Genomic DNA, 25,060 nt, shown 5'->3' with positions numbered 1-25,060 from the left:
CCTGAAATGATACTGATTCTGTTCATTCTCCACCAAAATAAGTGGTTTTGTGGCGCCACCTAGAGACACAGAGCTGCTGGAGCTGTGGTCCAGTAGAGGGCGCTCTGCAACAAGTTACTCATTGAACACAGAGCCGGAAGCCAGCAGCGAGGCTGGTAGCAACATGACATAAACCATGGCAGTGATGTTGTGTAACTGCACGTTTTGTGAGTATTTTCTGTCATCGATGATCCGAGGCTCTGTTTAATGTATGTAGAGCTTTACCCAGAGAGCGCTGATACCACAGTTAGTGTCTGTTATAGAGATGTATTTAGCCTACTGGGTAGTTTAAAGAGCCACTTGTCAACAAAGCGGAACAGCTGATAGTGTTCGGCTCTCTGTTAGCTTAGCACGTTAGCCTAGCCACGTAAACAATGGACGCCTGTCAGAGAATTTAACGTTTCTTTCAACTTCATGTCGATATTTTAACATTTATTCTAGCACAGTCTTCACTTAGAACCAGAGTCGTGTGTGATTCCTTACCTCCTTTCAATGTTTACTCCTTTACTTGAAAATAAAACCCTTTATGCTAAATAAGCTAACGTGACAAGCAAGTGTTACCTAACATGCTAATTAATATAACAATCGACATAACCTCTGCTCAGACAGTGATAAGATAAGTCACAATACGTGGGTTTAGTGAGCGCTAGAGCCTTAATTCAATGTCTTTAAGAGCTTAGAATAGATGGTGATCTAAATGACTTGACACCTGACTGGTCTGACTCTGTTGGCAGCTCTATCATCATGCCTGTAGAAGGTACAGAGGACCAGGTACCCTCCTCTCTTTCCAGCCCGGCTAGTGCTGCCCTAACGCCGGGAGGGACGGAGGAGGATGGAGCTACAAGGGGCTCAGCGGTCTGCACTTTCCCTGAAAACGGTCAGGGCTCCGAGGCTGCTGCAGCTTATCCTGCCAACACTGGACCTGGGGAGAGCAACAGTGGTAAGCTATGCAACACGTTGAGAGAGAGGATCGAGAATAAAAACTGACTTATCAAAGGATTTATCATGGCAAACACAAAGTAATTTAATGTATTGATGCATTTAGCTGGCAAGAGGTCCGGAGCCTTGCTGCAGATTGACCGACAGCGCATTCAAGCAGCATCTGCCAGCTCTGGAGCGGTTGAACTGCAGGGCCTTGGTGTGGCTGTGTATGACCAGGATGTCCTCGAGCAAGGGGTTCTGCAGCAAGTGGATGAGGCAATCCAGGAGGCCAGTCAGGCTGCAGCTAAAGTTGAAGCTGAGAAGGAGTACCAATCTGTGCTGGATGATGTCAGGTAAAGGGCAAGAACTGCAAATAATAATGTGTTGAATTCTGCCTGTAAAAGTCTTAATTTACATTTGTTTTTGGTCAACTAATTGTGATAACATGTAGATATTTCTGTGTTACATAAATACATAAAAATGGCTTCAGAAAATAAGGAAAACAAGTTCTTACTGCCTCTCCAGTATCTTTATATTTGATATTGTTTTTATTTTTCAATTACAATAAACCTTGAAAGGGCTGATCAGTCTTACTGTATTTTTACTCCTCTGTGTTTCAGGTCTGTTACAGCGTCTCTAAAACATATCACCAAGATCATCGAGCAGCTGTCTCCCTATGCAGCCTCCAGCAAAGACATCAGCAGGAAGATTGAGTCTGTCAAACGACAGAAAGAAAATAAGGTAAAAGACTAAGTATGACAAGCTGTGAAATTACAATAATATGATTTACATGATAATGTTATTTTAACGTAACGTATTGATAGTGATGTTAAAGACAGTGGAAATTTTACATTCAGGAGAAACAGTTGAAGAAAGTCAAAGCCAAACAGAAGCGACTTCAGGCCATTCTGGGAGGAGAGGATGCTCAGAGGGTGGAAGCTGAGCTGTTGGCAGAGGATGATGGAGAAGAAGGTGACACATCTTAATTTTTAACCTGCTTTTCGTTGTGTTTCATTGAGAGGAATCAGTGCTTAATGATAAGGCTGCTTCCCTGCTATCTATAGATAATACGAACCCAGGGTCATGTTGCTGTGTAACAAATAAAGCCGAAGTGGAATCAATAATAGCTGGCGTTGTTGTGGTCAAGAAGGCTATTCTGTTGCATTGCTTCTGTAAGAAATTTCTGGATCTGTACAAAACATACACTTCACAGTGCGTTGATGGGTGTTTGATTATCGAGTTAAAAGCCGCTATGAGTATACATTTTTTAGTGTTCATTTGCTGCTGTAATGAAGTTATAACAAATATTTGATAACTAGATCTGTAACAACTAGTAAATTAATAGATTAGTCACTCAAAAGAATATTGATCATCATCCTTTTAAGATATTTTTCAAACAAAAATGTAGTGGCTTTATTTACTATGGTGTCATAACTACTGTTATTATATGGCAAGTATTCGGGCATTTTTGGATTGGCAGTCAGACAAAGTAGCACATTTAATGACATCAAGTTGTGCTCTGGGAAATTGTGACGGTCATTTTCCACTGTTTGCAGACCAAATGGTTAATTGAGAAAATAGTTGGCAGATTGATCAGTTATGAAGGTAATAGTTACGTGTCTAATGACATTTAATGTGTAACTAAAGTTCTACTTTACTTATACAGGGAACCTGGCTGTGTTTTGATACCTTGACATCACTGAGACTTGTGACTGTTTGGACGAGACATTTTGCAGTTGTTATTTGTAAAGATCAGTCACTGAGCTGTCACCTGCCAAATGCAATTATGTACAAATTTAGAATTCAATCACAAATTTACTGAACAACAATTGTTTATTAGCAGCTTTAACGAGCAAATCTGACCATATCTACACACTTAAAGGTACATTGTGGAGTGTTTTCTTCTTCACAAAATGCAAACTGGTCTTTCTGAATCTCTTAAATTCCTCTTGGAGGTTGGTCCTCATGTGCAGGAGTGAGATACGAACAAAACAGGGATTTGCTAATGAAGACATTGCTCTGAAGGGCCACAGGTGCTGAAGAATAGTGTAGAGGGTGTGTAAGATTTAATACTAGACTTTCTGTATCTAATTCTGCTTTTGTGTTATGTACCAGAAGCTGGACCGTCCACACTGGGCAGCATGCTCATGCCAGCTCAGGAGACTGAATGGGAGGAGCTTATACGGAAAGGTCACATGACTCCTTTTGGAACCCGAATCCCGCAGAAAGAAGTAAAGAAAGAGCCCCGGAAATTGATGCTTGCTGAGAACTCTGCCTTTGACCAGTATTTGGCGGACCAAGCAAAACTGGCAACTGAGAGGAAGAAAGTCCCTCTTCTAAAGAAAAAGAAAAGCTCTGGAGTGAGTCCTAATGACGGGCAAACCAAAAGAACTGGATCCTCGTCCAAGGATAAAAAACTGAAGAAGCGCATGCGAAAGCTGCAGATAACCGCTTTGAAGGCTCATCCTAAGGCTCGACCCAAGGCTGAGCCACACCTCCCAAAGCCAAGGAAGAAGCATCACCCTGAAGGAGAGGAGACAGACAGCGAGGGGTCAGAGTACCTGCCCAGTGATGAATTAATAGATCCTGAGCAAGAGGAGAGAGAAGCCATGGAAGAGGGCTTTGGGGAGGATGATGATGAAGAGTATGAGTTGAAACCATATCAAAGAAAAGCTGAAGGGAGAGAGCGAAAGAAAGTTAAGAGGAAAGACAGTGAGGAAGAATATTGCCCTGAGAGTTCAGATGAAGATGAGGATGACAACGGTAAAGCCAAAAGAGTCAAAGATGATGGCGACGTAGAGTACTACAGGCAAAGAATAAGGTATGATTGTGCGCTATAAATATATATGCTGCTAGAAACTTGCATTTGGATTTGTGGTTGGATGTAAAGGTGCAAAAGTTTTATCAGTTTTCGTCTGAAGAGCGTGCAGAAATCCACGCCTGCAAATGACATGCTCAACAAACACCAGATTGAGCTTTTTACTTTGCATCGCATTTGTAATGGCAGTGGTGCAAATGTGCTATTGTTATTCCTTTTACTTAAGGAGAAAAGCAGTTGGTTTTTGCTGGCTCCATAGTGCAGAAAGAGAGTTAATCCCAGATGAGATTGGCAGCTGTTTCTTGACTAAGCAAATTCACTCCCTGCTCTTCTTCTCTCTCTGCTCTCACACTGGCCTAATTATCCTCCTGCACATGGTTTTATACACTCACTCACTCACTCACTCACTCTAATGCTCAAATTAATGGAAGAGCAGCCCTAATGAGATTTCATATTTATAGCTGCCAAATAAATTGTGTTGGCATGTGTCCTTTTTCTACACTATAGTGACTGAATGTCAATTCAACAGCATAGACACGGCATGGATGGTGAGGCTAGCTTATGTGAGGAATGATATTATTAGAGCGGGTGGTATTTGTAGTTGGGTAGGGGGTGGAGTAGGGGCAGAAAAGTGTAATTAACTGAACCAATGCTTAGTCTTGACTTAATTAGAGAGTGTGGTCTCCCAGGCCCAGCTAAAGGACCAGTTTTGTGGCAGGGTGACAGGACCAGGCCCAAATGAAGATGGATTCTTATCCTCTGCACCTCACACCTTTCTGGGGAACTCGCACTACTAATTGTCTGTATCAATCTTCATTTGCTGTGCGACGACTGTGCCTCTAACTGCCCTCTCTCCTGCACTATTAAAACTGTTCTCCTTTACATTTCCCTTTTTGCTGTAGATGTTCCACCACTCAAGGGAAATACCTGCAACTCAAAACATTTGCTATTCATACACCTGTGTAGACGAGTCTTAAGATAAATAGTACAGTGCAAGAGGTCAGATCGAACATCCTAATATCCATTATCTATATCCACTTGTCCTGTTTGGGCTTGCATGTTGCAGAACTGTGGAACTATAGTGGCAGCATGCACTCTGGACAGGTTACTCATCTCTTACGTGGCAAATAGACAGATAGATCCAACATGAAACTTTATCTTGAAGTATTTCATTCAGCTTCAGTCAGTAAATAATTTTACTTTTGCGTGCATCACACAGCATTAATCACTGATGCTGACAGAATTAGCTGTCAGTTCTTCAGTGATATCGAAAGATGAAGCAGGTCTTAATTTCCTTGGCTCACTAAGATCTTCTGACTAAAACAGAAGAATCTATTTTACTATTTATGCAAACTGACATGCTCATTTTCATACTAGGAAATGGAAGCGGCAGCGGCTTCGAGAAAGGGAGGAGAAGAGAGAAAGAGGTGAGGAGCTTACAGATGACAGTGATGCAGAATTTGACGAAGGCTTCAAAGTTCCTGGTTTTCTCTGGAAAAAGCTTTACAAGTAAGTTCAGTTTGAATTTTTGATTGTGATAGCATTTAAATCTAAACTATTAAACATTTATTGTGAGAAGGTTGTTTATGTACTTTGCTCTGGATCACACCCACTGCTCTGAAAGACTTTTGCCCTGAAATTGTTCATAACTAAAGATTATGTAATCAATAAGCCATAAATTTCATTTGTTAACTGCAAGTATAGGTCACTAGTAGTCACTGTTAAAAAAATACATTTTGTTGTTTCAAAACTGTTAAAAAAACATCATGGTGGCATCAGTTCAACTTTTTCTTGATTGATAAATTACATTCTGGCAAGTTAACTTTTAAATGTGATTGTACTTTTATTACACCTTGTCTGCTTTTTGCAAGGATTTTATGATAGCTTAGTATTATATTAATCACTGTAGGAAGATTTACTTTTGGATTGCAAGTACAATTATCATACCTCACATTATTTATCATTCATCCTGTTGGTAGGGATTATGTAATTTAATCTGACTGTTGAGCACTTAATGACAAGCATAAATTAACTAGATTTCAGTTGAAATGAAATGTGACTGATAGGCCATCCTGTCATGTGTGTTCATTTGTGGTTGCTGTAACATGCAGGCGTTTAAAATGATTTGCATATATGTGTATCACATTTTTAGGTACCAGCAGACAGGTGTGCGGTGGATGTGGGAACTCCACTGTCAGCAGGCAGGCGGCATCCTGGGAGATGAGATGGGATTGGGTAAAACCATCCAGGTCATCAGCTTTCTGGCCGGACTGAGCTACAGCAAGCTGAGAACTAGAGGGTCCAACTACAGGTATACACGCACAAACACCCACACAAACAAACTGTGTCCAGAGACTGTGTGTCTGTATGGTATGAATATTTGATTAGGGGGATTTCTGCTTGAGAGTGTTCATCTGAATTATTAAACATGTTTCAATTATCAGACTCTTCACTTTCTTACTGCAGACATCAGAAAAAAACACTGACACTCTGCGTGTGTTTGTGTGAGACCGTGTGTCTTCATGAACACTTAAAATGAATTTTAGACTCATAAAATGGGGGTGGAGCAGGTGTGGAACAATAAATCAGACACAGAAAAAATGAAGGAGATAATCTGGTTGTACTGCACAAACGACACTCATGCATTGAGAAGGTGGAGCTTCCCTGATGGTCAATACTTTGTCTACTATAGACGCCCACAAATTGATTGCTTGCAAACTCAATTATGGCCCAGTATCAATAGCTTCCACCAGGCAAAGGTTCATACCAGCCCATTAGTGTATGTTTGTGTGTGTTTGACAAAGTTCTTGTAAATCTTCACAGAGGAGCTGAGGATATGTCTATGCACTTTGTTTGATTCATTTGTTGGGTGCAGAGATTGACTTGAGAAGTAGAGGAAGACTTTGTAGTTGGATCATTTTGTTGTGTTATTGTACCACATGTACACAGCTTTCTCTCACACATTGTACATCCAAGCCAAGCCTGTTTTTATTTCTATGCTTATTGGGAGAGCCTTTGTTTTCCATTATTTGACATAGAAATGATGACTGTAATTTGCTAATAGAATTTGCTGAGGTTACCCAAAGTTAAATGAACCAAGTTCCTCTGTTTCCCCATCCTAATCGCAGGTTTGGGATTAAATATGTCTCTACTGTGTGTGTTTGGTTGTAGGTATGTTGGACTGGGTCCAACAGTCATTGTGTGCCCAGCTACAGTCATGCATCAATGGGTGAAGGAGTTTCACACCTGGTGGCCACTTTTCAGAGTGGCAGTTCTACATGAAACTGGTTCCTTCACTAGCAACAAGGTACGTGTGTGTGTGTGTGTCTGTCTGTCTGTCTGTCTGTGTTTTGGATCTTCATGTTTATAATTTAACTAGAAAATTTCCTACAGGGTTGTTTTTTCCTCTGGGGGGCACTAGAGGTCTGTTTATGCAGTATTACCTCCTAACCTTATCCCCTCTTCTCCTCTTCCCATCTTCCTATCTCTGTTCAACCATATGCAGATAGTTTCCCTATTTGAAATACGGGCAACTAGAGATAGAAATTGCACTGACAAAAACCTTAACTGAAGATTGTGTCTTTGTTTTTTGTCTTTTGCAGGAAAAATTGATTCCAGAAATAGCATCGTGTCATGGTATCCTGATCACCTCTTACTCAGCTGTGAGGAATATGCAGGACACCCTACAGCGCTACGACTGGCACTACATTATACTGGATGAGGGCCATAAGATCAGAAATCCAAATGCTGGAGTTACCACTGCCTGCAAGCAGGTGTTTTTCCATACAGAGACACAAGCAATCACATACAAATGTCATTATGAGTTGAAAGTGAACTGCATTCTTTGTAAGTCTTGTAGCCCCATTAGTGCTTGTTTTTCTTCATTTAGAAATAGCATTTTGTGAAATAATTCTCATGTTGGAAAACACAACTAGCATTTTTCCTTTCTCCTGTCTAGTTTCGCACTCCTCACAGGTTCATCCTGTCAGGCTCACCTATGCAGAACAATTTGAAGGAGTTGTGGTCTCTGTTTGACTTCGTCTTCCCTGGCAAACTGGGGACGTTGCCTGTCTTCATGGAGCAGTTCTCTGTGCCGATTACCATGGGAGGATACAGCAATGCCTCACCTGTGCAGGTAAATGAACACAATTACAAATGTGCTGTTAGGATTTGTTTAATGTCTGTTCCTCAGTCTTTTTCCTAGTTATTTAAATTCAGCTGATAATGGCATTATCAGTTGATTATCCATAAAACCTATAAATATATTGGTGTCATTTGACAATACTAGTCACACACATCCATGTATTGTCAATGCTGGAGAGCTAGATGGAAGCAGGTAAGAAAGAGAGATAGTGGAACAACAGAGCCATTAAGTGCAGTTCAGGATAATGCAGGGCCTTGCAAAGGAACTTCAGTACATCCCTAGTGTGTGTGAGAGAGGGAGAGGCTAAAGTAGAGAGCCAGTGAGCTAAATTGTAGCCCTTTGTCATTAGTGTCCAATCGTTAATAACCCACTGACTGTATAGATTTAATTATTTAAGCCAGCTATTGATGCTTCTTCCGCTGTCGATAATAAAAACCTTTACTAATTATTAATGTTATTAAATGGTCAGAGAGGGCAAAGCTCTGCTGCCTTATCCTCTTCTCGAAATTCTCAGGGCAGCAAAGCAGGCCCTCAGATGATAAATAAAGTGTATGTATGTACAGCTACGTGTATGTAAAAACGTGTGTTTGGGGTGGGGCTTTATGAGCATGTGGATATAGGATCCATTACTGAAGCATGCATTTGCACCCCCCATGTGAATCCAGTCAGCAGCTTTTGCCTAGATCACCAGATCATCTGCTGCCCTCATCTTCTTGTTTTCCACTCTGACCTCCATTGAGCCCTAAATCCCACCATGTTATTGTCCCCTCCAGCTTTGCTGGGGGTGTCTTTGATCCCTCTGTGGATCCCCAGTGAGTTAATGTTTAAAAGGCTAACTGGCTTTTAGCACTGACTTCAGATAAGGTGTAGCAGGTCGTTTGCAGTGGGGCTTCTAGTGTGGGGTGGGACCAAGTGTTTCTCAGACTCCACCTCTTTTTCCAATGGAGCTGGCCAGTAGTACTGATGAAAGAGGCCTCTGTCCCTCGAGACCGACAGCACTCTGATCAATGTTTAATGGTTCGTACAGCTGAGAGGGACAACAACACGAGGGAGGTGATAAGAGAGAGCAGAAGAGCTGGTAAACGACAGTCATGCCTCAGGAACCATGAACACTGATGTGTGTGACTGGTGGTGTTTGTTTGACACGCTGAACTGAAGGTTGCCTTTGTTTTGAAGCAATTTGTTTTTTCTAAAGGGTTTAACTGTTGTGAACTTTCAGGTCCAGACAGCTTTCAAGTGTGCGTGTGTGCTGAGGGACACCATAAATCCTTACCTGCTCAGAAGAATGAAGGCAGATGTCAAGGCCAACCTCTCCTTACCTGACAAAAATGAACAGGTATTCATCATACTCTAAGTCATTTGACCCTGCTCTGTCTAAGTATTGAACATCCTGTAATGCCTGGTTCTCTTAACAGGGGAGATGTTTATCTGATTGGATGTGACTCTTTGTGCCATGTCTAAGGAGAATTTGATGAATGCGCATGGCCCTTGTCAGGTGAAGCCAGCTAATAAAGTCCTAGTAAAGTAAAAGAAGCAGGTATTCATTAAGGTGGCCGGTCTCTGGTCTGTCCTCGTGGCTGACGCTGGTTGACTTCTCAGTCCACTTCAGCTCATTAAGTCAGTCCCTTGGGATGGCATTGGCTTCAGAAAACACATTGCTTCCCTCTAATTTCTCTTCTCACACACTCACTTCATCAAGGGGCTTTAAAGTGGATGTTCACTGCTCATTACGCACTCTAACACTGCCCTCTGTGTTTGTGTGTGTAGGTCCTGTTTTGTAGATTGACAGAAGACCAGCGGCAGGTGTATCAGAGCTTCTTAGATTCCAAAGAAGTTTACCAAATACTAAATGGGGACATGCAGGTAAGCCTCGCTTTCATAGTTGAAGCAGGTTCTCCGTCTTTGTTTTAAGGTTTTTCCATTTGGGCTCTTTTTCTTGACACAATACAAGGATAAGGAGGACAAAACTCATGGTCGAGGAGGAGACTTCCAGGAATAAGACTTGCCTTATTCATTATTTAACCACCTAATTGATGATTTTCAGTTCATCTTTCTCACTCACAGGCATTTGCGTGTGTTTTCCTGAACTCTTGTACAGTTAAAGATCCCCACTTTGAAGTGGCATCCGTGGAATTCAAATTATTGTGCCATGTAAATTTCGTTAAACCCCCTCCAGTTTAACTTTAGTACTCTTTAAGATGCTCACTGTACGAAGGCTGTGCAGTTGTTCTTCTCACATTAGCTCGACCCTGGAGAAAAAGACTCTACCATTTATCACCACTGACCAAATGGACGTGGTTGGAGAGCCAAGGGTGACCACAGATTGTGCACACACACACACACACTTACACACCCACACACATGCTCTTATAGACGTATACAGTGGTCACTCTCAGTCCATTAACCACCATTACTAATGCAGTGACCGTTGGGCCTTCATCAAGATACACAGCCTTTATTGTCTGTAAATAAATTATGCAACTCATTCCTGTAGACTAAAGTAAATGTGTTTATTTGTTTAAAGGTGCAACACTGTGAAATACAGTTAAATCCATCAACATTTTACACAAGTTCTGTCACTAAGTTTGTGTTCATGAAGAAAATTATGTGTTTGAGAGCCTTTTTTGTTCCTTTTTCTTTTTTTGCTGTTTAGGTATTCTCAGGTTTGATAGCACTCCGTAAGATCTGTAACCACCCAGACCTTTTCTCCGGTGGGCCCCGGATACTGAGGGGAATCCCAGAGGACCAGCTAACTGAAGAGGAACACTTTGGCTTCTGGAAACGCTCTGGCAAGCTGATAGTGGTGGAGTCACTGCTACGTCTCTGGTTCAAACAGGGCCACAGGGTCCTGCTCTTCACTCAGTCTAGACAGGTTAGGAACACAATACTCTGACTTTCTGTTCACTTTGCAAAAATACCTGCCAATATGAATGATACTACTTTATTAGAAGAGTTTATGTTAATGTTCTCAGGTGTATCTTTGTGTACCAAAGATACACCTTAAGTTGTGATGCAGTTTCTATATATTTGCTACTGGCTACCTTCAAGTCATGTGTCTGGGAAGTTTTGTGAGTGAGACAGAGATGGAGAGGGTGCACAAGCTCAAGAGTGTGTATATGTGATCGAGGCCCCAGCTGTTGCAGTCAATACCAATGAGATTATCCCTCAGAGGGAACCTGAGACCCTCCCTGTCGGTATCTCTGTCCATGTAATATTAATCTGCTCTAATCCTTTTAGAGATAATCCAAACCTCAGCCCCCTTTTTCCCTTTCTCTGCCTCCTCTCACAATTTTCCCTTTCTCTGTGTCTCATTGCTCTTTTTATCATCTCCCTCATTTCCAGATGCTGCACATCTTGGAGGTGTTTGTAAGGGAGAATGACTACTCATATCTGAAAATGGATGGCACGACCACAATAGCTTCTCGACAGCCGCTCATCGCTCGCTACAACGAGGTAAGGATTAGTCATCCCTAATGGCTCTGAGTGTTTCCCATGAAAATCCTGTCCTGAGGGACAAAATGCTTCAGTGGAACCCTGCTCACCCTGAGGTGGAAACACTAATTGATAACAATCTGTTCTTCAGAGTGCATGTAACCTATTTTATGGGTGTGTAAGATGCGGAAATATCATGAGACATTAGACCAGTGAATGTGTATCTTCAAAACTTATTAGAATTGAATGTGTTGTATCTAATAGTAAGTCTAGTCAAAGCTTATGTTTGCATTGAGCTATTTTATGCTCTTTAAATAGGGTTTGTTAGGCGTAGAGGATTGTCATTTTACTCGCATTAGATTTTTCAATTTAGTAATGAAAATTTTTAGATTATTATACGCCACAGCGGTTATCACTCTGAGTATAAAACTGTACTTGATGTTCATTAATCACCAACATTTTTTCTCTTGCCTTTCTTTGTTGCAGGACAAATCCATTTTTATCTTCTTGTTGACCACTAAAGTTGGAGGTCTGGGAGTCAATCTGACTGGAGCCAACAGAGTCATCATTTATGACCCAGACTGGAACCCCAGTACCGACACACAGGTTAGACAGACACACACATAAAATAATTCAAATCAAACATTTACTAGGTGCATTATTTCTCATCTAAGTCTTATTTTTAAAGCAGCATTGTTTTTTTAATATGAAATTATTTCTAGATCCTGTGTAATGCTTGCTTTTTACAGTTTTTGACCTCTAGTTTACTTGCTGCTCTCTTCACTTAGAATACTGTAACAGTGTATGACTGTCCTTAATCATTTGACTGAATGTGTTATGATGTTCATAGGCACGGGAACGAGCATGGAGGATCGGTCAGAAGCAGCAAGTAACAATCTACAGGCTGCTGACTGCAGGGACCATCGAAGAGAAAATCTACCACAGGTCAGACATCATATTTTTATGTATGGCTGTAAGCACTTCTTCAGAGAAAATTTTCAATCATACAACTCTGAGAACTCAAGATTTAAAAATCCTCCGTTGGCTGTCTCCCACCCAATCTTCCATTTTAGTTGTCTTTCCATTGACTTCTCACATTCATGCATATTGGTAATGACATGACTAATTGCTTACATCACTGCTGTATTACTACTTGCACTATCCCGGTTCCCAGTAATTGAAAAGCTTTCCTGCATTATTAAATGGCCAATTGAGGACTTCTAAACTGTTGCTCTGTTTGGTTTGTGCCTGTAAAGTGCTTTCAAAAAGCAAGAACTGCAGGGATTCTATTTTGATACCTACAGCAGTGAGGTTAATTTTCTCATCCATCAGCCAAACTACTCTGTGGTGACAGAGGATCGGGAATGCCTACTGAGTTAAAATAGCAAATTACTTACAAGTATCTAATTCTGTGTTATGTCTGTTGTAAATCAGGCAAATCTTCAAACAGTTTCTCACCAATCGTGTTCTGAAGGATCCCAAACAAAGACGGTTCTTCAAGTCTAATGACATCTATGAGCTCTTCACTCTAGCTGACCTTGATGGAGCCCAGGGGACTGAGACCAGTGCCATATTTGCAGGTCTGCAGATTTTCCTTTTTGTTTGTTTGTGCATTTTGTTCTCACTGGAGAAACATTTTATTGCACACTTATTAAATTACCTGAGTCTTTTTCAAAAATCGTCGTGAGAGAATTCACCCGACAGGTTTTGTTTTTATCCACAAACAGGTACGGGCTCTGATGTCAAAGCGCCCAAGAAACCCGATAGACCAAAGCCATCACACACTGTAAACTATGGCAGCCATGCGCATAAACACCCCTCAGAAAACTTGAATGAAGCAAGCGCAGACAACAGGCACTCCTCGACAGATATTCCAGCAAGAGATGGAAACACCTCTCCATGCAGTAAAACCTTTCAGGGTAAGTCAAATGTTCCGAGGGACAGTGAAAACACCGAGCAAAATGGTGTGGATATAGTGCCAAATATTTCAGCAAATATACAGTATAATAATAACAGCAGGAACTGGGATGCAGCCAAGCCAGCACACAAAAATTCTAACTCGCTCAGCTATCACCAACCCAGGGACAAAGACTCTGCCCTGACTAGTCCACAGAAACACAGAGAAAAGAGAAAGCACTGTGATCCAGCTGACTTGGATAAACGTAAACGGAAGAAACACAAACACTCCCGAGATGCTCGGTTTGAGGGCCACCGCATCTCCCATTTGGTGAAGAGGAGGACATATAAGAAGGCAGACAGCGAAGACAATGCGCCAGAGGACCAGAAGAAATCTGACGATTACGTCTTGGCAAAGCTTTTCAAGAAGTCTGGTAGGTTTTTTTTTGTGCACAAACCGATCAGCTGTATCTGACGTATTTTTTCAGTAAGTCTCCTGAGTCAGTAAGCCTCTTTGTTGATCGTTGTTTTGTTCCTCGCATTCCTCTGTCTACTTCAGGTATCCACAGTGTGATGCAGCATGACACTATCATGGAGTCATCCAATCCTGATTATGTTCTTGTGGAGGCAGAAGCCAACAGGGTGGCTAAAGACGCCCTTAAAGCTCTAAAGGTTTCTCGGCAGAAGTGCAGACTTCCTTTCAATACACCTCCTCCACCACCTGCAAGGTACATAGTCTCACACTGACACTGGGGTTGTTGAAAGCTTCACTTACGTCATGTAAAACAAATACCTACATTTTTGTTTTTGCTGTCTCAGGAAACGTTTTGGACAAAAGAAGAATTCTCTCTTAATTGGACCTTCTGTTCAGTCTGCCCCCACTCCGAGCAAATGCAAGGTAACAGCAGCGTTGTATAAAACAATACCACACTAGAGTGATGACTTGATTACTTGAATGACTTGAATGATTTCTCTGTTCAGGATGCTACGATTGTAAAGCAGTCTCTGTCAAAGAAACCTGGCTCAGGAGCTCATTTCAGTGGACAGGCCGGAGATAGCGACTCAAACTCCGCCCCATTGTCCTCCTCCTCTTTGCTGGCCAAGATGAAAGCTCGTAATCACCTCAACATACCCTCCAGACAGAGAGACGAAGAAGAAGAAGAGGAGGAGGAGAATAGCGCCGCAGCTCCAGGAACGAGCCTCCCTCCTGCTCCACCCACTGAGCACGACGAGCTGTTGGTGGATCTGCGCAACTTCGTGGCCTTCCAGGCAAATGTGGACGGACAGGCCACCACCCAGGAAGTACTGGAGTACTTCAAACCAAGACTGACCCAGGAGCAGGCGCCTGTCTTTAGAGAGCTACTTAGGAGCATCTGTGACTTTCATAGGACCTCTGGTCAGGAGGGCATGTGGAAACTGAAGGAGCACTTTCGCTGAATGAAGTATCGATGAAAGCAGAAGAAAAACTGTCAGCTGTGATTCATATTTGAATACTTACCTACTGGTCTGTCGAGATCAAACCCACAATATCTTTTTGTTTACTTGTTTTTTCTGCTCTTTGTTGTCTTCTGCCAAACTCAGATATCTGTCTGATACACATAAGATCAAAATGTAAAATTTAACATCATTACAGTTCATTATGAAAGGACCATATGTTAGGAAGGCCATTTTGCAGTACAATGGAGTACTGGGTTTACTGATAAAGCAATACATTATCAGCTGTTTATCAGTTAACTACATCTTGGAGGGTAATTGTTTTCCACTGTCTAATTTATTTCAGCTGCAATGTGAGTTGGTTTGGGCTTGTTTGTTCAAGCATTTCTGTTCATTGTTTGTACCTGATTACACTTGAATTCTTTTCCTTTTTGTTCGCTGGAAAGTTTAAACTGTTCTGCCTTCAGTAATGGCGTACTCAGAGATATATGCTCTTTGCTTTCAAAATTTGTACTGTAACAGCTTCACTTGGTCAGATTTTGTAATGTACTTTTATAAAGTTGAAATAGGGGAGTAGTGTGTCATTTTGTAAATAAGAACTCACCGCAGGTTTTGATAGACTTTGTAATGACTGACTTTCCGGTACACTGTGGAGGTGGGGATTGTGTTAGCTCAAAATACATTCAAATAAGCTACATCAATTATATGTGATAAATTGACATAAAAATGTTAATTAGCTCCAATGTTTTATAAAAAGTAAATGTGATGCATTGTCTTGCATATATTGTATGCAATAAACCTCAGTAACAGCTTGCTTTTTCCTGTTAGGTTATTTAAATGGACAGAGAAGTAGAGGAAGACTGAATTAATCCATGTAAAAAATAATTGTACTTCACAGTACAGGTTACCAAGGAAACAATGGACAATTTAGGACCTTCTTTCACAATTTATGGTGCATTTCTATATTTACTACATGAATGCTGGTAAATATCGAGATTCTGAAATAATTGTATCTGTCACAATTTCAGATATTTCGAGATCAGACCGTTATAAAGATCATCTTCACATTTTCTTTTGCTCAGGTGTGACTGAAGAGTGGCGCTGACCAGGGTCCTGAAATATGTTCTGGTGGGAAACTGAAGAAACCATGTAGGCCTAAATGTGGTACTCAGCATCTACACAATCCAGTTAAAGTTTGTTTGTAAAATTGTCTCTACAGTGGGAATGAGAGAGTGATTCCATGTAGTTATTTAAGCAATCACCAGAGGAAGGAGGGAAAAGGCGCTGACAGGAGCCAGAGACACTTCAGGCCCGCACTCTTGTCAGAGTTGTCTAGACCAAATATTGGGATAAAGTTATCAACCGTTATTTGATTTCAATTTTCTCCACGCACCTCGCCGAGGTCATAATAACAACTTTATTTTCAGTGGTGCATAAATTAATTACGCGCATTTAATAACTAAAATATCATTATATTCCCCCTTTAATAACATAAACGCTGCACGCCAGGGAAACCCTTAATAGCGCGGGGCCCTGTAACTGGCCATTATCCGCCTGTAATGATATTACAGAACCAATTACGCGCCATTAGAAGGGATTTTCTGCACTTTATGTGGTTTAGTCCAATCCCGCACTCCTCTTCTAAATTTCAGCTGCTTCTCGAAGCCTCATTTTGCTTCCACCTCAGAGACGCATGGCGTCTGCGCTCTGCCGTCCCAGATGCGCTTTAAAACTAATTGAAAGGGTCCCGCAGCAGATCATTTATCTGAGGAAGCGAAATAAATCGCAGGACCCCTTGCTGTGAACAAAATCAAAAATTTGGCCTTGTGAGTGTTCTACATGCGCAACCCCTTGTAAAGTGGACCCCCTAACACACCCTGACGAGCAATTAACCCACCCGACAGTCAATCTAAAACCCAAAAGCAGTCATCCTCCTTTTTTTAATATATGAAAGAACCAAATAAAAAGTGCAGCGGGTATGTGTGCATGTTTATGGTTAGGGAATATGCTTGACTCTGGAATAACAATCACTTGTGATGAATTTTTTTGGCACCAGAGCAGAGCTGCCGTTTGCCACCCTGGGCATGTCTCCCCTCTCGCTCTTTCTTTCTGTCTTTCTTTCTTTCTCCCTTCCTTTCTTTCTGTCTTTCCCTGACGCGCACACGCACGCACACCAGGGGTTGGGGGTGAGAGAGACAAAGCCGTGATAATCCGATTAGGACCAATTAGGCGTGAGATTCTGCGACACTAGCTGAAAGCCTTAACACTCTGTAGACAGTTATACAGTTATAGAGACATCTGGACACTCCCAGAGAGAAACAGAGGGATAGAGATGTGAGTGTGTGTGAGAGAGAAAGAGAGAGAGAGAGAGAGAGAGAGAGAGAGAGATCTGGACACTCCCAGACAGAGAGTCAGTGGAAGTGCAGCAGCCACTTCTCTCCAGAGCGCGAACTCACTCACATCAGCATCCTCTCTGCAGGTAGGATGCTCTCTCTCATAGCAACTTAATCCTTCTTCTCAGGACGATCTTATTTTTCTCCCCCTTCCAGCACAGATCAGAGTCACGCCGCTGTTGTTATAGTCGATCTTAATCGTTGGGCTTAAACTTTTGTCTCTGTTCCAGGTTTCAGCTCCGCAGCTCTGAGACGCGCCAGCATGTTCTACTTTCACTGTCCGCCTCAGCTGGACGGAGAGTGCTGTCGCTCCAACACATGTGAGTTTTCTGTCTTGTCTTTTATTCTCACCATCGTTTCCACTTGATGTTATTCTGTTCTAAGATTCCTTCGCGCTTAAAAGTTTGGTGTTTAGATGGCGAGCGTTTGCGCACCAAGTGTGTGTGTGTGTATTTGTGTTGGAGACCCGTGCAGGCCCGAGTGGATGTTTTCTCTTTTTTTAATGATTATTTTTATTTTATTACTAAAATAATTGGCCTATAAAATCTATTTTGCGCCTTTATAAATTAATCGAGCTTCACGCTTTAATCCACAGTCTTTAATCGACGTAACTCCATAAAAACAGACATTTTCTCTCCTTGACTTTTTTTTTTTTTTTAAACTTGACTCGGATGGTTGCTCAGCGCATCTCCACAAAAATTTTGGATCAGTGTAAACCAAACGTGTTTTTTGCGTTTCACACTAATTTAAAAGTGGATACAAAGGGTTGAGAGTGCTTTCCCCTCTGCTGTGTCAGTCTGCTGGCAGTTTTTGGTGAGGAGCGCTGGTGGTTTGGCCCCGGGGCAGAGGGGGCGTTTTGTCCCGGGCACAGATGTTAGGTGTCATGGCTCTTAGTCCGTCATGGTTCCCCTCAGACACCCAACATCAATGTTTCATGCAGCTAATGGAAACACAAAATGTGTCCTCCCTTTGTCAGTATTTTTATTTTTATGTATTCCCTTTTTAAAAAGGCGTCCAAGAAATCCAGGTTTTCTTTTCACATTTCTACTAAATTAATTTAAATATAACAAGACATGATGGACCTCTTATCAAACCATTTATCTGCCTAAATGACTCTTCTTCAATAAACTTATTTTTCTTTTCTTTTTCAGTGAATTCAGGCGGCTTTGGCAGCCACGCCCCGGCTGATTTTGATGATGGATTTCTACGTAGGAAACAACGCAGAAACAGAACCACATTTACTTTGCAACAGGTAATTATTTTAAAGGACAGTAATGATTTTAAATAATAAGGAGAACAAGAAATGGGCCTATCTGAAACTTCAATAGAAGAAAAACAAACATGGGGAGCTGCTTTAATGAATAAAAAGTTGGCCAAGTTTCCCAAATTAATGAGTTTTGGCAGAGAGCTGTGACTTTTAGATAGTAACTAAACATTGTTAAAAAAAAATCTAGGCCTGTATCAGTAGTTTTATATTAACCAAAAAGAGAATGCTTCAGATAAATGAGAATTAAAAATTTAAGACTAGAAAATCTTTTCTAAAAAAGAAGAAATTAGTACAAGATTGCGCGTGGGCATAGATGTAAATTGCTCTTATTACGCACCGCAGGTAATTTGATATTAAACCAGTTTTGAGGTTTATTGTGGATTACTTTTACTTCTTTTTCAATCTAATACTGTTAACATTGAGGAGGGGCGAAAGAAAGAAAGAAAGAAAAATTCAGCACATTGAAATGCGCAAATAAATCAATCAATTGCAGATCAATGTGGGGGTTTTTTATGTGTCTATGCAGCTGGAGGCTTTGGAGGCTGTGTTCGCCCAGACTCACTACCCGGATGTGTTCACCCGAGAGGAGCTGGCCATGAAGATCAACCTGACCGAGGCCAGGGTGCAGGTAGGCTGCAGCGAAGTAACGTGTCCTTCCATGGGCACGTTTGACCATGCAAGAGAGGGTAAATTAAGCCACTCTGTCATTCCGGCGATGCACTTTAATAACATCAACATAATGGTGAATATTAGATTAGCTTGATTAATCGGTCATTCATAATTAACCAGCGATAATGTTCTTCACTAATTTGTCCGCGTCTCAGAGGTAGGAATACATCATCCATGCAGATCCCTTTCGCGTTACGCACACAGAAAACCATGTGTGTGTTGTTTTTTCTTTTACATTTCGAAAAAAGAAGCTCTCTCTAGCCTCCAAAACTCTCTCTCTCTCTATCCCTCTCTGATACGCTCTCTCTCACACACACTTTTAAAAACACACACGCACCTTAAATTTGGCAATTTATATTCCGCTCCTGCCCTGCACATATGCGCGGTTATAAACTTGGCCAGATGTAATTAAGTTATGTGTCCTGTATGTAATTTCCTGCATTCCAGATTTGCTTTTGGGTTTTGTTGTGCGCGCAGATCTAATTGTGGGAAATATAATAGTTTGCCTTTTGTTCCCCTGGGTCATCTTACTATCGCTTAAACCCAATGGCGAGGTTGATAATGGAATCCAGCGCTGTAAATTAGGGATTGTAAACAAATTATTCCCCTCCTAATCCGATTACCACATTCCTATTATTAAATCTGAACATGAATCCACCGCAGTATGCAGGGGATATTAAACTTACATTATTATTAGAAAATAAATTTCCTTTCTCTTGTAGTGTTGTTGCCCCCCTTTTTGTAAAGTGTCAATGGGCCTCCCCCGCATTAAGAGCACGCAGCAAATTGAGATTAATGGAGCAATTATAGCCCATTCAGAGATGGGTGTGTGTGGGGGGGCGCGACTTCTAGCTGGAAGGTGCAGGGGTGAGATAAGTCCATTGGTTGCATTGTTGTCCTGCCACCAAAATGTTGTCCTTTTCTTTATGCCCAATGAATGCATGTGTTTTGTTTGGCTGTTGACATCGTTTATACCCCCGTTACAATAGGAGGAGATGCAGAGCACATGCACACCGACTCTAACCTCCATTCACACATCATGATTAATGCCTGCTAGAACCAAGTCCTAATCGAATCTGATGTTGTCAAACAATCACTAAATAGGGAAATAAACGACTTCATCATAGCTGCCTCTCTCTCGGGCAGCACAACTGTCAGTGGGAAGTCATTAAAATATGATAATGAAAAATTGCTCAATTAAATGTTGTTATAGGCAGTGACCTTCATTCGATTAAGATAGCAGAACTTGGCTATATGTTTCTCAGCTGTGTGGCTGGGGAAGTTTTGGGGAAAAGTCAGGGACTGTGGGAAATTAGAGCGCTGGTGTGACAGATTCAAACACCTCTTGATATATAAGGCGGAAGAAAGTGAACGGAGCAATTGGTATGAGACAGAAAAAAACATAAGTTTTTGTGTGTGATGTGATGAGCCAAAGGCGTAAGCACGCAAAATTAAAACTTGATAAGAAAAAAGAAATTGGCATGGGTATAAACCAGAATTTAGTAAATTCGAATAATTTGATTAAAGTTGCTTGTGTGTCAGTTTTAATTAAATGACTTGATTAATTTGTTTGGGGTTTTTTTTTGTCGACTTTCTTTCATGCAGGTTTGGTTTCAGAACCGCAGAGCAAAGTGGAGGAAGACGGAGCGAGGAAGCTCAGATCCTGAAGGAGGCAAAGAGCAGATGAGTGAGGGGACTCCTCCATCTCGCAGCATCAACTCTCAGTCTCCGGTGGACCCGGGCAGAAAACAGAAAGAACCACTGGAGATGCAGCAAAGGTGAGAAAAGACACACAGATGATTACTGTAGCTGCTACTGACAGAAAAAAAATTGTGACAGGAGAGTAGATGGTCCAGATTTGCAGATTGTTTAAACCTCTGATTACGCTGTTTCCTTAATGAGCTCTTTCAATGAATTGGATTGTAAAATACTCAGAGCCTATCAGAAAACAGTTGTAGATGTGTCTAAATATGTAGGTGTATTAATATTAATTGTCAGATTTTCACCAGATAGTTTAATGTGTGTTTGTTTACTGCAGTATCAACAGGACAGTGGGTCCGGGTGGTCCGTTCTTCCCTTCTTGTATACCAGGCACACTCCTCAACTCTGCCACCTACGCCCAGGCCCTCTCACAGGTCGCCACACTGAAAGGTAAATATTACTCTCATTACCAGACAAACAGAGGTGGTTAACATGATGTGAATTTACCGGCTGCTATCTTCGCCAGGTCTCTTACGTAAAAGAGATTTTTCATCTCAGTAGGCCTTCCTGATAAAACAAAAGTGACAAAGATCTGTTTTCCGGTATTCTCACCACGAATCCCACTTTTGTCATTCCTCAGGTAACGGTTTGTGCTCCTGCTGTGTTTCTGACCCCATGGGCTTGTCCTTCCTGCCACCCTATGGTTGTCAGGGCAACCGCACAGCCAGCGTGGCCGCCCTGCGCATGAAGGCCCGCGAGCATTCGGAGGCCGTGCTGCAGTCCGCCAACCTGCTCGGTGCAGCGACCGGATCCGGTGCCGGCGTGGGAGTCCTGTCTGGAGTCGGCGTGAGCGCGGCCGGGGTGGTGAGGCCCGCGGTGGGTCCCGCCATCGAGGTGCCCGCCGTTGTCGGACGAGGGGGAGATAGTCCCAGTTCGGCCGCCAAGGTCTCCATTCTGGGCAGCAGCCCCGACAAACACCCTCACTGCTCCAAGGAACCAATGGAGAAAAAGTGAGGCGCTGGACACAAACGTGGATGTACTGATACTCTAAATCTGTGTGATCGTGCCTGTTATTTCCACTCTACACAGCTCGTAATGGGCAACTAAGCACAACTACTGGCTGACTCCAGAAACAGCCGGGGACAGACTGATATCACAATGTATGGATGCAAACATTAAAATATTTATTTGACATGAAATTATCTTTGTGAGAAATGCTCAGTAACTGGGGGCTTGTTACCCCCATAAAAGCACAACTGTGGTTTTGGATCTATATCTGTCTTCATGCACTCTTGGACTCTATTTGATGGACTAACATAGGTACAACGTGTGTGCAGCAAAGACGTATTTGATAATGTGAATTTAAGTAATCCTGATACAGCTCCTCTTGTTTTTATAAAGAGGACAGATGCTTACATTGTGAATGTTTCTGCATGTAAACTGTAAGTGTAAAACTGGTGGCAGGACGGCGAGGATTTTGGCAATATGATGTTTTTGCCATCAGGTCAGTAATGGGCTCAAACAATCGTCTCTCGTTCTATTGATTTTAAAGTGAAAGTGCACTTTAATATTAATCAGCCATTTTCAGTGTAAATGTGTACATGTGCCAGAATACAGTATGTCCACGTGTGAACCCCAGGCAGGCTGAAGCAGACTCATTGACGGAGCGCCACTTGTCCCTTCCACTCTGTTAGCACATCTGTAGCGCCAGCAGACAGGGAACACACCAGTCCTGTTGTGACATGTTCTTTAAAACAATTAAAGATGTAGTCGCTCATGTTCCTCTCCTGTTGCCTCTCGCTCCAGCCATCTGTTCTGATACATTATTTATCAGCTTCCCTTAAAGCCGAGAGAGGAGAGCAATCGTGACTCTTATTATTTATTTACTTTTAGGAACGCTTGCCCTCTCTCCTCCCCTCTATGAGTATTTTTTAATAAACCTCATTAAATGTGATATATGCTATTTATTAATGTTGAATTTACATTTTAAAAAACATCATCTCTCATCACCTCAGGGCTCTTCACGATGCAGTTTATCACGGGCAATATAGTCGTTGATTCATTGTTCCTAAAGATCTCTCCTCGCTAGAATGACTCTTGAATAAAGGATCTGCTGATCAGATTGAGAATACTTAACCGCAGAGCACACTACCAGTAGTTGGGCTGATTCAATTTGCGTCCTTGAGGATTTTCAGGAAATTACTTTTGATAGTCAATAACACAATTAAGTAAACTACACACACATTATCATGAATAATTGATAAGAAATTATGTATTACCATGAAGTACTGGTTCAATAATTGATGAGGCGACACCCTGGTGACACAGAAGAGGGAGATAATGTCAGAAGTCGTGCCAGGTTGTACACAGAGTACACAGCACTCACATCCTCTTCCTTTTTTACACCATTGTGTGCGCATGTTGTAAATATCTTACATCTATACCAATAAAGTGATGCTTTTACGGACTGTGAGTTTAAGACTTTTTAAGATTTGACAGGATTTTTTTAATTTTATTTTTTAATCGGAGCACCATATTTCTCTGCAAAATACACACAGAGCGTTTATTCCCACATTTGAGACAAAACAAAATCAGAACAAAAGTTTCAAAATAAGAAGCTTATTTTAATGTTTTTTGTATCATAACGCAGCACAGGCCTGTTATAGAGCAGGTACTCTGCTGGATCTATTCATACCCTAACTAATATTACTAAAAAACATCATGTCCTGATATAATGATTTTTGCTTTAAGAGCATGAGAGAGCTCCAGAGCAAAGATGTTGAGCCCAGTGACATGGCAGCTAATGATAACACAATATCCTTACACAAATCATCTCCTTCTCCAAAATGTACCAGTTTTGGACAACGGAATCCAGCCAACTCACACAAAAGACGTGAAAAACACATTCAATCTCCCCAAAATTGAATACAGTAGTTGTGGAATTTAATCATTAGCCAAAACAAAGGATGCTGAAGTTATAATGACTCCGATCATCATTAAGTTCTGCATGGTGCCCATAATTCACTGCTTTAATATTTCATAAACAAGTCAAGTTGGTGTTGACATTCAGCTGTGCATGTGGCATCATTGATAATTTTCTGTCACCTAAAAAAAGTCCTGAGGCGGTTTTGTGGAGCATTGTTATATCAAATTAGCTGGAGAGCGGCCAGAAAAGCAGACAAACATGGTGAATATGGGGGACAGCAGTTGAACTCTGTTCTTACAGTGCAGTTAATGGGCTTCTTTTGTTGCAGTAATGAAATATTTTTGCAGGGATGTGGGGAAATATGTCCTGAAACAGGGAGACGTTGTGCACATGCACCCATCCACAAACACACACAATGTAAGACACAGACAGAGACAGTATGCTCAAGAAAGACTCCACTATACATACAATTCTTTCGCTTGACATTAGGTGAAACCCCCAAATTTCACTATTTGCAGAACCAGCTTCCAAAGTCATAAAGTGCATTCAGGCCTGGTCCACTGAAGGGCCAAAACACTAAAGTATCATCTCTGCTTTTAATTCCTGCAACAGAGCTGATCAATAACCCAATCAATTAGAATCAATTAAGCTCATCTCTGAATGGAGATTATACGAACAAAGCATATCTTAATGCAGCGAGTAATGTGCCTGTCTGCTGTCTGCCACATAACCACAGCGCTGCGCCGCCTTACTCAGCACAGGGAAAAGCATCCTCAGCGTTTGTGATCAATGACTACTGTCCTCAGTAGCTTCACAATAAAACTATGTTCAAACAAAGTTGAAGAGTTGCATTGTGCAAAAACCTAAAAGGTATGTATCAAAAAAAAATCTAAATTGCAGTACAGAGCAAATGGGTCTAGATGACTGTTCTTAGTTTGTCCACTAGAGGGACTTAGTGAGCAGAACAACACTCTCCAGGACAGGCTTCATTTCAAACCTCACTGGAGAAATTGAGCATTTGGATGAACACACACTGATTATTTTTGTTTCGGGAAGTTTTTGTAAATTTCCTTTATCGATCAGAAACACTTTTAGCAATTGCTCAGTACTAAAGGCCCAAAAATAAGAAGCAAAAAAAGATAATACAGCAAGTAGCAAATTCTGCAAACAGATGATCTGCTCTACATGGACGAAATCCAGAGCTGGATGTTAGTGATTGACAGTGTGGAGGGGAAAATGGTGTATGAGAAGGGTGTGTGTGTGTGGGTGGAGGTTGCTTAGAAGGGAGGAGAAAGATTAGTTCAAAAACAGATTACCTCAGCCTTTCCCAAAGTTTAGTGAGCTACATGTAAAACCGTGTGTGTGTGTGTGTGTGTGTGTGTGTGTGCACGTTAGTGTGGGCATGTGTGGAGGAGTGCGT

General features: G+C 41.6%; 2 protein-coding genes across 3 annotated transcripts; both read left to right on the top strand.

The window, feature by feature from the left end:
• Nucleotides 1–132: 132 nt before the first annotated feature.
• On the top strand, nucleotides 133–15,496 carry ercc6 (excision repair cross-complementation group 6). Of its 2 annotated transcripts, none has more exons than XM_035954411.2 (22): nucleotides 133–206; nucleotides 774–979; nucleotides 1,085–1,313; nucleotides 1,581–1,701; nucleotides 1,818–1,932; nucleotides 3,079–3,781; nucleotides 5,156–5,287; nucleotides 5,931–6,089; nucleotides 6,950–7,085; nucleotides 7,381–7,551; nucleotides 7,737–7,913; nucleotides 9,142–9,258; nucleotides 9,690–9,785; nucleotides 10,576–10,794; nucleotides 11,265–11,375; nucleotides 11,841–11,960; nucleotides 12,205–12,299; nucleotides 12,789–12,934; nucleotides 13,082–13,684; nucleotides 13,810–13,978; nucleotides 14,070–14,148; nucleotides 14,232–15,496. In XM_035954411.2, the coding sequence occupies exons 2-22, from the start codon at nucleotides 784–786 to the stop codon at nucleotides 14,685–14,687; spliced, it is 4,350 nt and encodes a 1,449-aa protein (XP_035810304.2). In that variant the 5' UTR covers nucleotides 133–206; nucleotides 774–783; the 3' UTR covers nucleotides 14,688–15,496. The 2 variants fall into 2 exon arrangements, with proteins under 2 accessions (XP_035810304.2, XP_023139505.2); XM_023283737.3 differs by having other exon boundaries at nucleotides 3,076–3,781.
• A 331-nt stretch (nucleotides 15,497–15,827) lies between these two features.
• Nucleotides 15,828–23,181, top strand: drgx (dorsal root ganglia homeobox). The gene is made up of 7 exons (XM_023283740.3): nucleotides 15,828–17,163; nucleotides 17,308–17,397; nucleotides 18,229–18,329; nucleotides 18,871–18,972; nucleotides 20,619–20,791; nucleotides 21,052–21,164; nucleotides 21,355–23,181. Exons 2-7 carry the CDS (start codon nucleotides 17,340–17,342, stop codon nucleotides 21,726–21,728), a joined length of 921 nt encoding a protein of 306 aa, XP_023139508.1. The 5' UTR covers nucleotides 15,828–17,163; nucleotides 17,308–17,339; the 3' UTR covers nucleotides 21,729–23,181.
• Nucleotides 23,182–25,060: the final 1,879 nt, after the last annotated feature.

Source organism: Amphiprion ocellaris, chromosome 16 (genome assembly GCF_022539595.1).
Source record: "Amphiprion ocellaris isolate individual 3 ecotype Okinawa chromosome 16, ASM2253959v1, whole genome shotgun sequence".
In the NCBI taxonomy this organism is placed as follows: Eukaryota; Metazoa; Chordata; class Actinopteri; family Pomacentridae; genus Amphiprion; species Amphiprion ocellaris.
The sequence above is the reverse complement of the archived record's forward strand: the minus strand, read 5'-3'. Positions and strand labels throughout refer to the sequence as shown.